Source organism: Chelonoidis abingdonii, chromosome 1 (genome assembly GCF_003597395.2).
Source record: "Chelonoidis abingdonii isolate Lonesome George chromosome 1, CheloAbing_2.0, whole genome shotgun sequence".
Classification (NCBI taxonomy): domain Eukaryota; kingdom Metazoa; phylum Chordata; order Testudines; family Testudinidae; genus Chelonoidis; species Chelonoidis abingdonii.
Window position 1 is genome coordinate 101647721 of NC_133769.1, and position 19970 is coordinate 101667690.

A 19970-nucleotide genomic window follows, 5' to 3' on the forward strand; every position below is an offset into this window, starting at 1 on the left:
TAACAAGCAAGTGCTTGCTCTTCATCTGAAGCAACAGATTTCCTTCTTTGCTTCATACAGAGAAACAACAGCATCCTAGGGTTAGTCAGTTACTCATGTGCTGTCAGTACATCTTGGCCCAATGCTGCAGGTTGCATAATATGTCTTTGCACTAATGAGGTTTATGTTTTATGGGAAAGATCAACTCTTGTGGAAAGCCACTCTTTGCACTTACATGTGTATGTGTGACCTCAATCAACAGGGCTGAAGGCCCATTTTGAGGGAGGAAATGTGTCTAATGGCTCAGCTACCGGGGGATGCAAATGGAAGTCCCAGCACAGTCACGAGCAAAGCAGAACAGATCACAAGGCAATGGAGAATCCTGCATAATCATGAAACTCAGCCCGCCGCTCTCTTCAGAACACCACAAGAGCCATTGGTACCAACGTTATCTTTTATTTGAAGTTTTAATGCAACTAAAAGCTTTGTAATGTTTTATTAAAATGTCATCATGATGTTCCCTGGAGCAGGTGCAATACAAGACAAGCAGACCTTCCTGTCATCAATCTAGTTAAAACCTGAGGTGCCCTCCCGTTTAGCTCCCTAGCTGGAGGCATCTTCCATGAACAGGAGAGGTTAGCACTACAGGGCCTTCTTCATTAAGACCTTGCTGGAATTCAGGAGCATCCTCATCCACAGCAGTTAGCCCCGGTTCCCCTAGGATGGTTTTGGCCACCAGCAGGAGGGTGAAGAAGCCAGATTACTTGATGCGATAGAGGACTTTCCGCTGCATGCGGTGTTGGATCTCGCCACGCCGCATCATGAGCTGCAGCACCTTGTAGATGGCGTGCTCGGGATATTTCTGGAAGAAAGAGGTGCAGGAGAATGACAATCCCTTATGAGCCTTTCATAGCACAGCCATAACCGGTTGGTGCTGCAGCCCACCCAGGAAGGTGCACCATAGCCCAGTGAGAAAGAACACTGAGGTCATTCCAGACTGACAGATGTTTACATAGGGAAGGGCCTTTTAATACAGGATAAACGCTTCTCTGCCTCGCTGATTGGAATTCTGACTGTTCCAATATAAGTGGAAACAGTGGAAGAAGCTGGAACTGCAGTCGGGCACTGTGGGGTCCCAGGGCCAACACAGCTGTATAGAATGGAGAAGCTCTACAGCATTCCCTAGACAGTCACCCACCTCCCTAGTTTCACCCCACTCCCTGGCACTCAGCTAACTGGGATGGTACACAAGCAGCAGAAGGAGCCTGGCCACATTTCACGAAAGAGTCCTCATAGTCACAGCTATCTTATAGGTTCTCGGTTTCCCAGCTCTTCAGACTGCCCCCACCGGGCACGGTCTACATCCACTAGGCTCACCTGTTTTGTGAAGTCCTGGATGATGCTGTGCTCTGACACCTGGGAACCGATGGCAAAGCGGCGCTTGAGCTGTTTTTCAATGCGGGACAGCATCTCCTGGTCCTCCTGTGTCGTGAAGCCCTCCACTCCTAGAGAGGAGACACTGGATTAGAGATCCCTGCGCCTCCAAAGACCTCGCTCATACTGCACAAGCTCCAATCTGCCCCATCCCCACAAAATCAAGAGACTGTGGACAACCCTTGGCAAGCAAAAAGGTGACCAAATAGCAACATCCAGGCGGAATCCTCATCTCAACTTCTGACAAACACACCACTCTGCAAATCCCCTGGGTAAGCCTCGGTCTCCGAAAGGAACAGTAGAGTCAAGGGGCTATTTCCCATTGCTCCCCATGGAAATATGGGGTAGCTGGGGATCCAGCCCTCACACCCCAAAAGCTCCTAGGCTTGCAGTTCTGAACCAGGAAACACCCAGACTCAGCACCTCCTCTGGGGTTTGGGGTGAGTCCATGCTCCCCCCACCTTCAGATGGGAGCATTAGACACTACACTAACCCTCTGCCTGGACTACAGGGACATGACGACATCTGCCACAGAATGAATGAGGGGTACCTGCAGCCCTGCGCATTACCCTGCCCGGGGGAGTCACCATCACAGCAGCACCAGGTTAGGTTGCTGTGTAGCAACCCCCTAGAGGGATGAGGTTTATTCTGAACAGTCAGATCAGAGGGGAGTGGGCTCAAAGGAGATGATTTACACTGCAAGAGGTTTCCAGGGAGAGGAGGTAACACACATTGCTCAGGGCCTTACCTGACAAGCTGCCTGACATGGCTGCGTCGAGTGTGGACACTTGGAAAAGCCGCAAGGCCTCCTCGACATCTCCCTCCGTGGCAAAAGGCTGAAGCTTCATCTTGCTGAGGGACTCTGCAATCCGCACAATGGCCTCCAACTGCCTGGGAATCACAAGGAAGCTCTTTCTAACAAAGTCACCATGGGCCTCCACTCCCCCAGAACCCTTGCCAGCCTCAGTCAGGAAATTCCTCCATTCCACAAACTGCCTGCTGCATACATCCCGAAGCACTGAGTAAAACAGTTCTTTACCAGCTGGGGAAGGGTCATCACATCCCAGACAACCCAAGCCGCACAAAGCAGAACACTCATCCTATCTAATGGGGGTGGGGCACTTGGACACAGACTGGAAATAGGGCGTATATTTTTAAGTGAGAGCAACTGGCCAATGGGACAATTAACAAGGGGTTTTGGTGGATTCTCCATACTGGCAATTTTTAAATCAAGGCTGTTTGTCTAAAAGATCTGCTCTAGGAATTATTTTGGGGAAAGTTCTCTGGCCTGCATTAGAGGGGAGACTAGATCACCACAATGGTCCCTTCTGGCCTCATGTATGAGTCTCACTTCTTTCCCCAGTGACTCCTACTCAAGGGAAACAGACCCCTAACCCAAGGCAGGGCCCTCCCCAAGCACTGGATAGTTGTGCACAGTTACCACTAAGCAGACACTCTGCTAGCTCAGGCCACTGTTGTCCATTAAAAATGGGAGAGAAGGGAAATGGGGGGGCAAAACTCTAACCAGAATGAACAGTCCTCTTCTTTTCCACTACCACCATAAGTGAGACCCAGGTGCAGCCTGAAGACACACTGGTATCTGTAGGTCATTACTCTGTCCTAGCCACCTTCCCTTAGGTAGTTCTGCCTCCAGTGAAGCTCTCAACAATGGAAGTTGCAGGTCTGTGTGATGCTACCCCACATGTGTAAGAGCCTGCACTGGAGCCTCATGATCCCTACGCCAGCAGAAGGCAGTAATGATAAGGACAGCTGGGTGGGCAGAGGGGGAGATTGAAGAGAGGAGCAGCCATCTTTAGGAGTGAAGCACTTACAGAAGAGCCTTAGAGCACATACTTAGCTTTGGTGGCTTTAACAGGGTCCAACTCAATGCAAGTCTGGAGTCACCAGGAGCCTATTCCATTCTCAGGGGGCTTGGGCAGCACTGGTCATATTCCCTTTGTAGTCTTACCACAAGCATGTAGGGTTCCCATCCCCTTTGTGTCCCTCCCCGCACCCGGGCAGACGCGTGCTCTCACCGGACGGTGATGGGAATACTGGACCGGCGATCACTCTCTCGCTCATGCTGACGGGCCCCGCTGCGCATCAGGACATAGCGGTTCTTCAGCTTCTCTGCAGCCTCTGCCGAAAGGCGTGGGCCGCACTTCCTGTCAGAAGGGAACGGGAAGTGCCATGAACCAGATAGTACTTGGGAAAAGACATAGTGCCACCCCCCTACCTAAGCAGTGAAGTGGTGCAGCCTCTTCTCCTGCCACCGCAATCCAGGCCAGATTTTGTGAAAATCCAGGCCTTGATGAGAACTTACCCATCTGGTATCTCAAACAGAACCTCGGAGGTGACCCTGCCCTCCTTGGAACCAAGGATGGAAATAACCCAAGACGCTGAGGGCTGACTGTAGAGGAGGAGTGCTGATGGCCCCCACTAAGGAAATAAAGGTCTGACACTGGGCCTGCCTAAGTGAAGTCATTTCAAGGAGCTGACTGGTCCAGCGGCAGGTCCAGAATTGCTGAGCATAACCATAAGTCCCAGCACGAGTTTGAGAGTGGCAGAGAACACATCAGCATGGCACCATGCAGGACGTTCCCAGCAAACTTTGCAGCCTGCACGTGGTTCTGCTGCCTGGCCCAGTCGTTATATCACCCAAGAGTCGCTGCAGACTTACGTTCGACAGTAGGAGATCAGCTTCTTCAGCTTGTTCAGTTCAATCTCACCCTCCACTGCCTGGGTCTGCGTCAGGGCACTCACATGTAATGACATCACGTGTTTGGCCAGCATCTAGAAACAGTGCAGAGAAGAGGTGGATAACAGAATTCCTTCCACCCTTCAAATGCTACAGCCAGAAGGTGCCAGGGCAAAAGAGAACAAGCCAACTCCACCCTTCTCATCTGGGGCAAGCCAGAAGAAGAGACAGGCACAGGAGACACCTTTAATTCTGTCTTCCAGTCCCTGCCAAATTTCTTTTCCCTTCCCTAGACCCAATGGGGCTATGCTGTACTCAGCCCTGCTAAAGAAGGACAACAGGTAGCAGATCCATTGCAAGGTACTTCAAAACAAATAATCCACTTGGCACTGGACACATGTGGGAGGTGAGCTGGGCAGACACTTTCTTCCACTGCCTCCTTCCACAAATCCTCTGCCCCAACACTGCTCCCAGCTAATCCTCCCGCATGTGTCCTACCCACCCCAGGCAAGTCACAACACCTAGCCTGCCACCTGCCCTCACCACATCTCGCTCCTCATTGTGCTCATCCTTGACAATGAAGATCATGTCAAACCGGGACAGGATTGTGGGCATGAAGTCTATGTTCTCCTCGCCTTTGGTTTCATCCCAGCGCCCGAAGACAGAGTTGGCTGCAGCCAGGACTGAGCAGCGGGAGTTCAGAGTGGTTGTGATACCAGCCTGCATGGGAAATGAGTGGAGGTCAAGCCACACAACACAATAACCATGTTGTTGGCTCTTAATACAGTTCCTAATGCAGAGTACAACGTCAGGATCACATAGAAGCATCCCGGGATGGTAAGGGGTGGGGAAAGCTATTTACACAATTTCCTCTACCTCTGGTTCTCAGAGCCCTGAGGAAACCTCACACACACCAGCATTTAAATAAGGCTTCATAAGTGGCATCCAGTTGGCCAGGGAAGCGTCCCCACTGGTGGAGACTGGCAGGATAAGCACATGGGGTTGGGACTGCACAGCCACATAAACCTCATTTGAGGACGACCTCCCTAAACTAAAGTCACCCATCAGTGGAAGCCATGTTTAATATATAACGCCAACAGCATGAGGGGTGCGCTTTAGACAGGTGACAAGGCCGCGGGGCGCACCCCAGATGTGCTCGAGGGAGTCATCCCATCCCAAGTTTAACGACGGAAATGGAGAGGGACAGGTGCCTCATGGAGATGCAGTACTGGGAAGTGGTTTGATTTGGCGAGAGCAGAATCCACAAGTTTAGGACAGCAGGAGAAAGAGAGGAGTCAAAAGTTACAGTAAGGCATGAGCCTGAGTGGCAAGGGGCATGGCAGAGTTGCCAGCATGAAGGGCGGCTGGGAGGGAAGACAGGAGTTTGGTTCCACTCATGCTGAGCTGAAGAAGGATTTCCTTTAGGCTCTCTCGGACAGAGACATCGCCCCAGAGCTGAGCCTGCTGCTCCCAGACCAGAGCACTCGGTAGCTCCAAACTCCAAAGAACATACAATCTGTCAAACCAGTGATTAGCAGGGAACCCAGGGCAATGCTTGAGGCTCAGCCACGTTCTGGCAAAGGCCCCTGGGTCCATGAGAGCTAGTCACTCTGCTCTGCAAGAAGCCCTGAGCTGGATTCAGAGGCCTATCCATACAGTCTCCTCCACCCCCTTCTCTCTCGTCTCAGCAGCAGCCCTGCAGTTTTACAGAGGGCTAGATGCAGGCTGGAGGCCAGTGCTGTTTGCTGGCAGCTCACCTTGGCGATGGAGATGGTCTGCTGTTCCATAGCCTCATGGATGGCCACTCGGTCGTCCTCCCGCATCTTGTTAGTGGGTGGAGAGGGAAAAATAAAATAGTTCATACCCGTTTGATTTCAGCTGAATAGCCCTTTCTGAGGCCTTGGCTCACTGGACAGCCTCATGCAGCCAGCACTGTTTCCTCCTCCAGCACACTCAAGTTTCACATATTTTTAATGAATACAAATTGAGAGTTCTCTTGCAATTGCCTCCTGATGCCAGCTCCTTTTCCTGCCGTTCCCTATAGGGCACAGGTCTCCATCCACTGCAAACAACCCCTGCCCTTCCACACTGCAGCACAAAACATCGCCCTCCAAGGGTACGCCCTTCCCTTCCTGTAGCAGCACATATAGTTCTCTCCAGGCGGCAGTTCCGTCCAAGGCCTCTCCCTTCACACCACCCTCAGAAAACATTGCACGGCCTCTTCCTCTGCATGCTATGTTTGTACCTTGTCAAATTCATCAATGCAGACCACTCCCCCATCCGCCAGGACCATGGCTCCTCCCTCCATGAAGAAGCTCCGCGTAGCGGGGTCTCGGATCACCGAGGCTGTCAAGCCAGCTGCACTGCTGCCTTTCCCCGAGGTGTACACCTGAGGGAAGGCCACGAAGAGGACAGCAGGTCAGGTACCATGGCAATCCCGAATCAGCCTCACTCAGCCAGGGAATTCAATAAACCAAGAGCAGGGTTGTGACCTCGGCCTCATAATAGCCACAGGCCAGAACAGCAGCTGCGAGATGAGATTTTGAGCCCTGGAGAGGCAGCCTTCAAGGCACAGAGTAAGGGGCCTTTACTTAACCGGGTTTTGGGCTAAAAGAATAAGAGAGCTCCTAGGCAGTTAAGCTACTTTCTGTACTTAATAGCTGCATTTGGTCACTTGAGTGAAACAAACATAACTCTGCAGCCCACTGAAGAGGAAGAAAGGTGCCCAGATAGAAGTGTCGATGAAGACAGCAGAAAAACATGGATTCAAATAAAATTCCACACTCAGTCTCAGCTTGGACCTCGGTCTCTGACAGATGCAGTCAATCAAAATTATTTCACCTGACCTTCCAACTTCCCTGTTAGTTCAGTTTGTTATATGCAGCTCAGCCAGCTTGGACAACAGGCTGGGGAAAATATGCCCAGTTAAATACTCCAATAAACCATGGCTGCGTTCAGGAAGTGACCCTGTGAGAAGGGCTCTCTGGTTCTGACCCATATTTGCCCACTGCTTATGCACATTGCTCTGCTGTTTACTGTGATCAATAGGCCCACGAGCTCATCAGCCCTGCAGAGCACACTCTGGCTTCTGTTCTGCCCCATGAACCATCAATAGAATCATCTACTGGCTCAGAGTCTTAATGATGCATGAAGCAAAAAGAAACTGACTCGCCTTGATACAAAGTCTCTGTCTTATAGTAAAGAAGTAACCTGGGTTACCTAGGACACTTACCCCAATGGGTGAACACTTCTCTACAAACTTCAGGAGCTGGGACTTGGCTGTGCCAGGGTCTCCAAGCATCAGCAGGTTAATGTCCCCTCTGCGGGTTAATCCATCCGGAAGTCTGCAGAGAAAGGCAGCAGGGGGAGGTGAGGGGCATTCTGATTAGACAATGCACAAGCAAAAACATCAATGACATGAAACTTTCTGCTTCAAGGAAACAGAAAAGGATCCCAGAAGGGTTTTATGCCTCGTGTTGCATCTCTGCCCCTGCTCCCTTCCCACTGTGCCCAGTCGGATTCATTTCCCTGACCTCTTGCGGGAGCCTCCGAACAGCAGACAGGCGATGGCTTTCTTGATGTCAGTGCTGCCGTAGATAGAGGGCGCAATGCTCTTGGCGATAGTCTCGTAGATGTTGGGCATGGAAGTGAGACGGCGAAATTCTTCCTCTTCCTGTGGAGTCACAGAGCCAGCAAAGCTGCGGCCTAGAAAGAGTGGAGGGAAGTAAACTGTGAATGAGCACCTGCCATCAGAGATGAACCTAGATCAAGCCTGGCTGGCCACCAGAGTTTTCTCCAGAATCCACCTGTCTGGCACAGCTTTGGGTGTGGGCACTACTTTAGTAACACCGTTACGAGTTCACAAGGAATGTGTGGCGGAGTTAACGATACACAGCATGGACCAGAGTTTGCTATTGAAACCTGAGAGTGCAGCCCTGAGTAAAGGACCTTAAAGCATTAGTTTTGTTCTGCAATAAAGAGACAAGACTTACATTTGGTTCAGCTGATGGCAACCAACCTTGGAGAGATGCAACAGACATAAAGAGGAGAGTGATGTGGATCACTGCCTGATGTAGGTAGCAGGCTCAAGAGGCCTGATTGATGCTAGGAGGAGGAAAATGAGGATCTGGAGGAGGAAGCTATGCCTGATGTTTTGGGGGTGGGTGGAGAATCGAGAGCAGAACAAAAAATGAGCATGCTTTTGAAATATGAGCTGGATTTTTAAAGCTGATGAGGTTTGCTGTTTAATTTTACCAAGGACAAGCAGCACAGAGCTGTGTAAGAAAGCAGAAGTGCATATACACAGGGAACCTGGGACTAATGCTACATCCTGTCCGACCTTTGCTACATGACTGGAATTTACAGACATGTGCTGCAGTTTTGTAGGGAAAAGCAGTTCTTGTCCATGGCATCACTAGCTGGAGGTCACAGGAAACGCTGTTCAGAATGGAGGATTGTCTAACTCCCATGTTATAACCTCAGCCAGAGAGGAAACCAAAGTAAGATCTTGCCTGAGCCATCGGTGTCCACCTGGATCCCCACCACACGGATATAAGAGCTTCGGATTCCCACTCCCACATTGTCCCGGCCTTTGCTCTTGGTCTGGCCAGATTTCTTGATTGAATAGATGCCCATGATAGTAACTCTGTTTCCAGGGACGACTTTGTCACACAGATACCTGAGAGGAGGAAGGGAAGAGGAATGTTAGCTCTGCATGGAATGGGAAAAGCCCCTTCATCTCTTCCTCTCCTTCCCATCCGAACTCAGACAAGGTGTTTAGATTCCTAGCAGTGGAGAACCAGGGAAGGTGCTGCTCAGGAGAAAGGAACCTCACACCAAAAGTCACCATCTTCACCTCAAGCCCAACAAAAAAAGAAAAACCTCTTCTGCTCCAGTTTGCTCTCCTTTCATGATGATAACTGAGCAACTTTGCACACACAATCCAAGGATCTCAAAGTACTTTGCAAACCATTAAGCCTCATGGAATTGTTGCGAGGTAGGTATGTAAATATGGATCAACTAAGATTCCAAAACCTTGTTTATATCCATTTTCCACCAATCCTCCCCCCCAGCAAAAAGCTGGGGAGATGAGAGCGCCCCCAACACACATCCAAACCCAGATAATCACCTCATCCAGCAAATGGCTGGATCTGCCATTGACTCTCCTTGAAACAACCCTCAGGACAGGCAGCAAGGGAAACTGGCGTTACCTGTCGCAGTACAGCTGCATGTGCCGGGGCATCTCCCCATGTGGCACAGCATCTGGAGACTCCTGGAGCTTCAGGGTCTGGAAGTCCACACACTTGCACTTATCCGGCATGATGAAGTATGGATCCAGGGGGCACTTTGGGCGGCCGGCCTGTTCCCTGAGCAAAGGGGGAATGTTAAAGAAACAGATCATTACAAAGCTAGTCAGTGGCATTAGGACTCAGGAGAGACCACTGGAAGCTCTATTTGCATCCAGGGATGCGATGGAGAATAGTGCCCTGTAAACACACAGACTGAATTTTGCTTTTATTTCGCATTGCCCAGTGATCTGTAAGTGAAACAGGCAACAAGGCATGCTGAGATCCCCTGCCTTTAAGCCCAGAAGAGTCTCCCCATGGAAGCTCCCAAAGTGGGCAGATTTGGTAAGTGAAAAGCCACCTTATCTTAGACTGTGATGCTGAATTCTGACAAGATAGTGGCAAACTGGAGAAGGCTATTTGCACAAGAGAAATGCTACAGGCCTCAACTGAGATCAGGGCTCCACTGGGCTGGGTGTTGTTTAGAGACACTGTAAGAGCCAGTCCCTGCCCCAGAGAGCTAGAGAGACAAAGGGAGGCAGAATAGAAAGCTCAGAATAAAATAAATTAACGGGAAAGAGATGAACTGATGGGGGAAGATTTTAGAGGTTTAAATATGCTTAGCTTGGTAAGTAACAACTAAATGGGGACAAAAGCCTATGAGGCTATAACACAAAGGAAGCAAAGAGCTATTTAGAGTTGTACCAGGAGGTTTAGTTCGGGTTAACGGGATAAACTATAAAAGGGAAAGTGTAGGCTGAATAACATCCTGACACTGAGATTTATTAGTGTGGTCTATGGTTCCCGAAGGGACGCTGAAGTCATTTTCAACAAAAGCTGAGATTTCTAAAGGCACCTAGAGACACAGCTGCCAACTTTCATGTGGTAAATAAGCACCCTGACTTTCACAATAAACCAAAAATCAAGCTCAGCCCATTTTAAAACAAGGTTAAGCCAAGCCAATCCCTAAGAACCCCAACACTCTAGGTGACTAGTTCCCCCCGGCATGCAGTCTGGGACTGTGGTGGGCCCACCGTGCACCCCTGATTCTCTCCCTCCCTTGTCCCTGCCTGCTGGGAGCCAATCAAAAAAAAAGATGCAACAAGCTACAAGCCAAAAGCTAAACAAGCAACTCACAAGCCAATTAAGCCAAAAACAAGCCCAATTTCTGCATTTTTTTCCACGGGTTTGGCATGTCTGCCTAGAGATTGGCACACACAACTCCTGTTCATTCCTAACAGAAATTGGGCATCCAAATCCCTTGGAAGAGCAGCTTGGGGAAGCCCATCCTAAGTACATAGAGCCATTTCAGGATATCCTTATTCATGCTGAATGCTACATTACACCATAAATAGCTCTACTGAATTCAATGGGGATACTGTGGAGTAAGGTATTACTCAGGGCATGTCTACACATACAGCACTGCAGCGCATCTGGTGAAGATGCTCTATGTCAGCAGGAGAGAGCTCTCCCGTCGGCATAATAAAACCACCTCCGCTAGTGGCAGAAGCTATGTCAGCGAGAGAAGCTCTCCTGCCAATATAGTGCTGTCCACACTGGCGCTTGTGTTGGTGTAACTTACATCGCTCAGGGGGTGATTTATTCACACACCTCAGCGATATATGTTCTCCCGACAAACTGTAGTGTAGCCATAGCCTCAGTGCGAGAAAATGCCTCACAATCTGGCTCATTGTAAGGAACAATGCACTCACTGGGGACAGGGGAGGGTAATTAATTAAATGGACCAGATGACCTAGCAGGGCATTTCTTTTATCTTTACACACACGCCCCCAAACGGTGTGCCCTGTCTGGTGACTGAGCAATCAGACTGCCTTTTTACTAATACTTCTTTTTCGACTGGAAGCTTTTGGAGACAAGGACCATCTATTTTTAAAGCTCAGACCAGGTAAGCAGCCCATTGGTACTCAGGAAGTACTTAAGGACTTTTATCAGAGAGGTAGCCATGTTAGTCTGGATCTGTAAAGAGTGACAAAGAGTCCTGTGGCACCTTATAGACTAACAGAGGTATTGGAGCATAAGCTTTCGTAGGTGAATACCCACTTCGTCAGATGTACCCTAACCCCCAACACATGCAGACCTGGCAAGGCCTTCAGTTCACAGCTCAACTAACTTAGTCACCACCAACTTATTTATGAGTACAGAGGACTCTCCATCCAACAAAGGGCTGGTTGACAGTCCCCTAGATCCCAGCACCAGGTGAGACTTACTCATGCAGCATCCACTGCCAGGGGGACTTCAAATTCCTACTCAGTCTTCCTGGGTCTCCCCATTCTACCCAGGATCCCTGAAAGGACTCCCATTGCTTACGTATTACACTTCCTGGGCAGGGCATAACCCTCCAGGCCGGGGCGCACGGTGATGTTGCTGATGGTGTTACGGCAGCTGCGGCACTGAATGGCGATCTTGGTGGCTTTAGCTCTCACAGCAGTTGCAGCAATTATGATCCCGGGGATCTTCACCAGATGGGACATCTGGTCAGACTGAGGAAGGAGAGGTTGGGGTGGTAAGAAAACATCTCACACAGGGAGAAGGGAAACCCCAACATGGCAGAGAACTGGGGGGAGCGAGGAGAAGGAGAAGAGAGAGACACGACACAGCAGCCTTCACACACAAAGCAGCAAGAATCATGAGAATGATGCTTTGTGGGAAACATGGGGAAAGCTGCCCATACAGGGAATCAAGAAGGTGGGTGTGCAATTAACATGGCCATCTTTCCCCCACCCACCCACACACCTCCCCACAGAATATTTTAGGTCAGTAGTTTGGATCCATACAATAGCCTACCAGGTCAGTTATTCTCCTTGGTTCCATATGCAAATGAAAAATGAAATAGCTGGACTTTAGTATGTGCTATGAGCGTCATCTTAACAGTGCTCTGCTGAACCCCACCCCCTTTCCCCCGGGCCTGCTCACTTTCCAAGCCCTTCTCCTGTAACTCATTAGGGCTCAAAGCTGTGGGTGCATCTCAGGGAAGCAGCCATTCCCCCAAACACAGACAAAGCAGGTGGCACTATACAGCCACAGACCAGAGGGAAGGGGCTGTGCTTTTTCAATAAGCCATGTTTCTTCCAGCTGCATTTTGCATTGTATTGATCAGGGAGAAGTTTGTGGTGAAGAAAGCAGCGTTCCCCAGAAATACTCTCAGAAACGCATAAATAATTCTCACCATCTAACGGACAGATCAGAATACTCATCCACTGACACTTTGCCACCAAAACAGTAACCAGAGCTATAAAGATCTGGTATACACACAGTTTTGGTATCAATTTAACGACTTCAACTGGGGGGAAGGGGGATATTTTACTGAAGTAGTTACACTGCTACTCCTTCTAGCATGGATATGGATATACCTGCATAAAGATGCCTTGCATTGGTATAGCTTATTTTCCAAAATTAATGGGAATAAGCTATAGCAGCATAAGCACGTTTATACTGGCATTAATGTAGCCACACTAAGGGAATGTACTGCTTTAATTATACTGGCTCAAACCAATGTTCAACCGTTACAGCAACTGTGTAAAGCAGCCCTAAGACTAATGAGTCCCATCAAGTATAGTAAGTCAAATACATGTCATCTGGTACAGTGTTATTCTGATAAACAGCAGAGAGGGGTCAAAACCAAAACCATTTATCCAACCCAACCCCTCTCCCCACAGCTAAGCCTGGAGCAAGTCATCAGGTTCTAGCAGCTCTCGTCACAGTCAAATCCACCAGTGGACAATTCCTGTCCCCATTGCTCCATATCATGAGTGGATTCAGCTCACCTTCAGACTCCGGATATTGGCTGCATTGGCATCCGACCTCAGCATGACCTGGATGTCTTGAAGTGTCTCCTCCCCTGCTGGGCGAGGACGGGTGACCTCATCTGCTACTTCCTTTGCCGCCTCTTCCAGCTGGAGAGGGAATAACACAGCTCAAGTTGCCATTCACACCAAGAAGAATCCTTGGGGCTATTGTGGTTACCTGACTGCCTATGATTAGCTGACAGTATGCCAGTTCTAAGATTGCTCTTAGAGTAGTCCTTCATGTCCTCCTTTCCATGGTATCCCCCATCCTTACCAGTTGCAGGTGCTCTGCAGGCTGCTTGTACAGGTAATCTGCCAGGTCCTCATCAAAGCTGGCCAGGTCCTCCATCTCCACCTCAATCCAGTACTGGCCGAGGTTGTAATGTCGTTTAAGCTCATCCCTGCGAGGAGACAAGAGTAAGACTTGAGGCAGAAAGCATCATGCAAATCTTAGCAAATGCATGGAGTCAGCAAGCCTAGGGGCAAGGAAACGCCACAGAAGGGACCCAGCCACCACTCTATAAATTGTTCAAAGTGACCCTGTGGTTCAGTTGGAAGCAGAATGGATAGATTTTGTAGGTTTCTTTGCAAGGAAGGTGATCCAGGAAAGTGACAAGAGCGTCATAAGGGATACAGAGAAAATGGAGACAGACTACTGGGCAGATTTTTCACAGGGCATTCAAATCCACTTTCTAAAATTGTGTTCAAATGAAACCAGACCTGGCCCCGATGGTACATGTAGGAATTAATGCCAATGTGCGCATATGTACTTCAAGCACAAATGATAAGATCCGTCACACCCAAATTATGGATTTTAAAATGCATGATGTAATAAGAATTGTTGATGTTCACCTTCAAAATCAGGACGCAGGGAAATAAAAGATGGATGGTTGGTTATTTCTCAGTCTCTTGGGTGATCTGTGCCCATTCTTTATTTCCCTGCATCCTGCAGATCATTCAGCACTTATTTTACAAACAAAGGAACATGGACCTTGCAGTTAAAAATACATGAAGTAGAAATATATTTAATCCACCGAGTGATTTCTCACAGACCTCAAAACACATGGGATGAAAACCCATTACTGACTTACACTAAAGAGAAACGCAAACTAAACCCCAGATTTAAACACCCTGAAACATGAAACTGGGGACTTGAAATTCGGATGTAGAGCCAAACTTTGCAGTGCAGGCCATAGAGGGCAGCATAATCCAGTGAATGGCACACTGGACAGGAAGTCCAGAGAACCAGGTTTCATTCCCTGCTCTGTCACTGGCATGCTGTGTGGTCCCAGGGAAATCACTACACTCTCGGTGCCTCAGTTTCCCCACCTGCATAAACAGCGATGATGACACTGACCATCCAGTGAACGCTGTTTGGAAGCTACAGGTGAAAGTGCTATGTGAGCGCTAACGATTATTTAGACTGCACACACACTAGAAGGAAAGTTAACAGCTGCCCCTTCAAAGAGAGAAGAGAAGGTAGACAGCCGAAGGCAGAGCTGGCTGGAGGGATTCCTCCTCTGTCTCAGCAGCACCTGTATTTGAAGGTGAAGCCAGACCGGTCCGTGCCCACCCGGTACTGCCTCAGGAACTCCTTGAACCGCCTCTGCAGCTGGGATTTCCGGACCTGGCCCTCATCTGCCACCGGGTCGCCCCCAAAGCTGTCGCTGTAGTAAATGCCGGGATCGTCAAAGCCGGACATGGCGAAGACTGCTCCACCGCCCTGGGCGAGCCGCGGAGAAAGGGATACGATTAGCCCAGCTCTCTCCGCAGAGAGCGCTCCCGTCTGACACAGCCGTGCAATAACCCCTATCTACCGCCCCACTGCCCATCCGCCCCCTCCTCTGCCGCCTGCCAGATCTCCTGATAACTCGCTACCCCCGGCTCACTCACCTCGTATCGCCCCAGTAGCTGACACGCGCCGACCAGCCGGTTTTCGCGGCAAAACTGGGGGGGGGGGGCTAAGAAACTTTCCAGCGAGGTAGGAGACGCGCGCCCTTATAGGCCATTCTGGAGCTTGACGCCGGTGATTGGCCCAGCGACATTCCGTCTTGTCCAGCCTGATCCGGAAGCGAGCGGGGAGTCGCCATGGAGACGGAAGAGGATTGGCGGAGGCGCTGATGCCCCGCCCCCTCCCCGCCCTCCCGTGTGGTCAGGCGCAGTTTGGCGCGAAAACCCGATTGGAGGGAAGGGACAAATGAAGGGGAGGGAGTAAGATGGCTGCCGGGCCGAGCCGTTCTGGGCCGGGCGCGGGGGAGCGAGGCGGGCGCTCCTACCGCTGCACGTGGCTCTGTCTTTGCGACCGGTGATGGGTGGGGGGAACTATCAGTGGTGGGCGGAACTATGATGGGGTCAGGGGCGCAGGGCAGTCGCCCATCGCTCCGGGGGGGCCTGGGAGTCAAAGGGCAGCTGCAGGGCGCAGCCAGTGCCAATCAGCTGCGGTAAGCTGGGCCCGCCATCGCTGTCACCTGGTCCATACTGTGCTGAGATGGCCTGTCCTGCTGGGCTCCAATGCCCTAGTAACACAGATTGCGCCAGATAACTGTCACCTGCTCCATACGTCAATATGGCCTGTCCTGCTGGGCCCCAGGATCACAGTAACACAGACTGCCCATGTATAACTGTCCCTTGGTCCGTACACCGATACAGCCTGTCCCGCTGGGCCCCAGGGCCATAGTAACACAGACTGTCTCAGATAACCATCCTCTAGTCCATACACTGATATGGTCTGTCCTGTTGGGCCCCAGTGCCATAATAACACAGACTGGACACTTAGTAAATTGCCTCTGGTTCATACTACTCCAATATAGCCTGTCCTGCTGGGATCCAATGCCACAGTAATACAATCTGGCCCTAGATAACTATCCCCTAGGGCCTAGTCCATACTGCTCCAATATGGGTCATTTCTGCTGGGCCCCAGTGCTGCAGTAACATAAATTGTCCGCTCGATAACTGTTCCCTGGTCTATAGTGCACTGATATGACCTGTTGCGTTGGGCCCCAGTGCCATAGTAACACAAGCTGGCCCCTCAATAACTATCCCTTGGTCCATATACCACCAATACTGCCGAGTGCTGAAGTAACACTAACTGGCCTCTCTGTCCCTATTTCCTGGTTCATACTGCTCTGATGTGGCCTGTCCGTTCCTGCCAGCTGCCAGAACTATAGTGACCCAGGTTAGTCGTGGTACTGGAACTAGAGGTGCTGCTGCAACGCCTAGCTTGAAGTAGTAATAACATACACCAAATACATGGTTCCATCATCAGCATCCCACTATAAAAATTGTTCCAGCACCCCAGCAGGCTGGCTCCTTGTTAACCATCCTCTGGTCCATACTGCACCAAGAGAACCCATCCTGCCAGGCACCAGTGCTGCTGTAACATAGTGTAACCCACACACCTTCTGGGTGTGGTGGGCTGTCCCATCCAGTGGCACTGAGACCACTTAGAGATAAAGAGATAAAATGAGTCTGCTCTACAGCCTTAGCTAAGAGGCAGTTGGCTTTAGCTCATACAGTAGAGGCTCATTCTTTAAGCTCCAGAGGTCCCTGTTCAATCCCACCTGCTGATGATCAGAGTCTGTCAGCATTACAACAGCACTAGCTTTTAAAGTAGTTTTTCTTTTTTTGTATTCAGTTTAAAAAATAAAAGTGTGTTCTGGCCCCAGAGCAGTATAGCCTTTGCCTGTTGGGCTCTGCTAAGGCCCCTGGCAGCAGATCACCTTAAGGGTCTCCAGGGAGCAGAAGATACTTCCAAGAAGGCTGCTATTGAAAAGCATCTGGTTATATAACAAGTTTACAAGCACTCATGAAGAGAGCAGTACTAAGGTTGCCAACCCTCAGGACTGTTCTGGAGTCTCCAGGAATTAAAGATTCATCTTTAATTAAAGAACATATCATGTGATGAAACCTCACAGAATACGTCCAATCAAGATTAGCAACCCTAAATTGTACAGTGTGCACAAGTTCTTGTACCATGAATAATATATGGATAGGAGATGACCCTCTACAGTAAGTTTTCCTGTGTTTTCTTTTTTCATACACATGCAAAATATTTGCTTGGTTGTTAGGCACTGCTGTACTTCTTAGTCTGTGTCTATATTGACTGTTCTAGTACTCCTTCCAGATCAGTTGACTTTGTATGTGATTATAAGGTAAATGTAGGTCTGGTGTCTGTGCTGTAATCTCTTCTGTCAATTTACAGTGGTCTCTAAGGCTATCGGTCTGGGGCCTTTTACCAGAATTTAATTCACTTTTAAAAAGTTAGAAAAGAAAGTGGAACGCCAACACATACACTCTGCGTAAATAATTAATAGGTATTTCTGTGGAACTCTTCCTCATAATATTACAGCACCTGTGTATTTCAAATGAGAATATATCTTAAAAGTGCCTATCCAGAGCCCTACCTCTCTTTGCCAAAAATTAGAATAGTCATACACAACAGATCACCTCCACACCTCACTGCCAAAACAAAAAATAACCAGCTGCAATAAATCAGATCCAACCAATACCCTCTTCTCCCCAAACATCAGTCTTCATTATTGTGAATCTCTCCCCCCAGAACTTTGACTATATAGATCGACCTCATAGTGTGCCCTGAAGGTCAACACCCAAGATATACTAATAGTTTATTTTCTCTAATATCTGTCATGACTTTAGCCAACTTGATTATATTAGACAAGTTAAGAGTTGCATAAACACTTAGAAGTAGCATGGTCTAATGGATTAATATTAGCCTGGAAACCAGGAACTTCTGACTTCAAAGTGGCTAGAGTTGCCAGATGTCCAGTTCTTTACTAGAACACCCAGTGGAAAAGGGACTCTGGTGGCTCCAGTCAGCAGGAAAAAGTCCAGTTGGCGTGAGGTTGTAGGCTCCCTACCTGGCTCCATGCAGCTCCCAGGAAGTGGCTGATATGTCCCTCTGTCTCCTAGGATTAGTGGGAGCCCTGTGCACGCCACATGCTGCCCCTGCCCCAAGCACCAGCTCCACAGCTCCTATTGGCTGGGAACTGCACTCAATGGAAGCTATGGGAACGGTGCCTGTGGGCAGGGGCACCACTCAGAGCGGCCCAGCCGTGCCTCTGCCTAGGATCTGGAGGGACATGCCAGCCACTTCCCAGGAGCCGCCTGAGGTAACCGCTGCCTGGAGCCCGCACCCCGAACCCTCTTCTGCACCTCAATCCCCTGCCCCAGCCCTCTGCACTCCAAACTCCTTGGTCCCAGCCCCGAGTCCCCTCCTGCATCCCAAGCCCCTCATCTCTGGCTCCACCCCAGAGCATGCACCCCCCAGTCAGAGCCCTCACCCCAGCCCCAGCCCAGAGCCCCTTCCCATACCCCAAGCCCCTCATCTCTGGTCCCACCCCAGAGCATGCACCCTCAGCCAGAGCCCTCACCCTCGCCATAACCCCAGCCCCCTCCCCCATCCTGGAGCCCCATCCCACACCCTGAACCCCACATTTCTGGCGGCACCCATAGCTGGAAACCACACTCCAACCTCCTGCTCCAGTCCAGTGAAAATGAGCGACTGAGGATGGGGCAGAGCGAGCAATGGAGGGAAGGGTAATGTAGTGAGCGGGGTGGTGCAGGGAGCAGGGCAAGGGCAGTTGATTTTGTGCGATTCAAAAGTTGGCAACCCTAGAAGTGGCTCTGATATTGACTTATCGTGCAACTTTAATCAAGTCACTTATCCCCTCTATGGACCTAATCCAAACCCCATTAAATCAGTAGCAGTCTTTCCATTTACTTCACTGATTTTGGATCAGGCTTTATTAGGGTTGCCAGTTTTGGTTGGACATACTCCTGGGGGTTTCATTACATGACATAATCTTTAATTAAAGATTAATCTTTAGTGCCTGGAGACTTCAGGGCAATTCTGGAGGGTTGGCAACCTTGCTGCCTTATGTCTATAAAAAGGCTAATACAGACCTACTTAGCAAGGCTATTGTGAGCATTAGTTAGTTACAGTTTGTACAGCGCTTATTCAATGTAAGGTGGTAAGTTCCATAATTAAAACTATTTGACTACTGTACAATTTGCATTCAGCTCTGGCTTAGGACACTCTCTTAAATGTCTTTTATCCCATCACTTGTGTAAGTGACGAGTAATATACACAACTACATTATGACTGACATCAAGATAGATGTTTTTCTTTAGACATTCACTGCAAACTGGTTTCCAAATGAATTTGCCCATCACTGAAGTGGAGATGTTGCTTGGGTGGAAGGAGGCAATTTAACAGCACAGGACAGAATGGGTGGAATAGCCAGTGGAAATGCAAAGGAATTGGGGGTGGAGGCAGAATGTAAATTGCTCATCTGATCTTCATGGATAAAGTTTAGGCCTCTAAAAGGTCAAAATCAACACCTTAAATGATTTGGGTTCAAGCTACCTGAAGGATGACCTCTCTTGGTACAATACCACAGTGGTTGTGATCATTTGAAACACAAACCTTCTCCTGACACTAATAGAAAGGGCTTATGGCACGGCCTTCTCCGTGTCTAGCTGAACTCCGATTTAGTGACTTCATGGGCAAAAATCAAAGACTTACCTGTTTCCCCATGCTTGTCCTTGGATGGAGGGATGAGTTGGAAATGGGAGAGATATTGGGGTGGAGTATGTTGTCTGAAGCTTGTGCATATGTTCTGTTTAACATTTTTGAATTAATGGTGCAATTATAATTATTTTATACTTACAGGAACCTGATCAGTGGAACATGCAACCAGTGTGAATGAATAAATATTGGAATTTGGTCAGATGAGTAACGTTCCTACT

General features: G+C 49.4%; 1 protein-coding gene across 1 annotated transcript; it reads right to left on the reverse strand.

Annotated features, from left to right (window-relative positions):
• Positions 1-419: 419 nt before the first annotated feature.
• MCM5 (minichromosome maintenance complex component 5) lies at positions 420-15154 on the reverse strand. The gene is made up of 17 exons (XM_032774897.2): positions 15096-15154; positions 14738-14925; positions 13477-13603; positions 13182-13310; positions 11725-11897; positions 9322-9477; positions 8623-8789; positions 7645-7816; positions 7344-7455; positions 6357-6500; positions 5869-5934; positions 4655-4831; positions 4094-4206; positions 3450-3578; positions 2162-2304; positions 1357-1484; positions 420-841 (listed from the first exon to the last, which is right to left on the reverse strand). The coding sequence occupies exons 2-17, from the start codon at positions 14902-14904 to the stop codon at positions 740-742; spliced, it is 2205 nt and encodes a 734-aa protein (XP_032630788.1). The 5' UTR covers positions 14905-14925; positions 15096-15154; the 3' UTR covers positions 420-739.
• Between the last annotated feature and the right edge of the window lie 4816 nt (positions 15155-19970).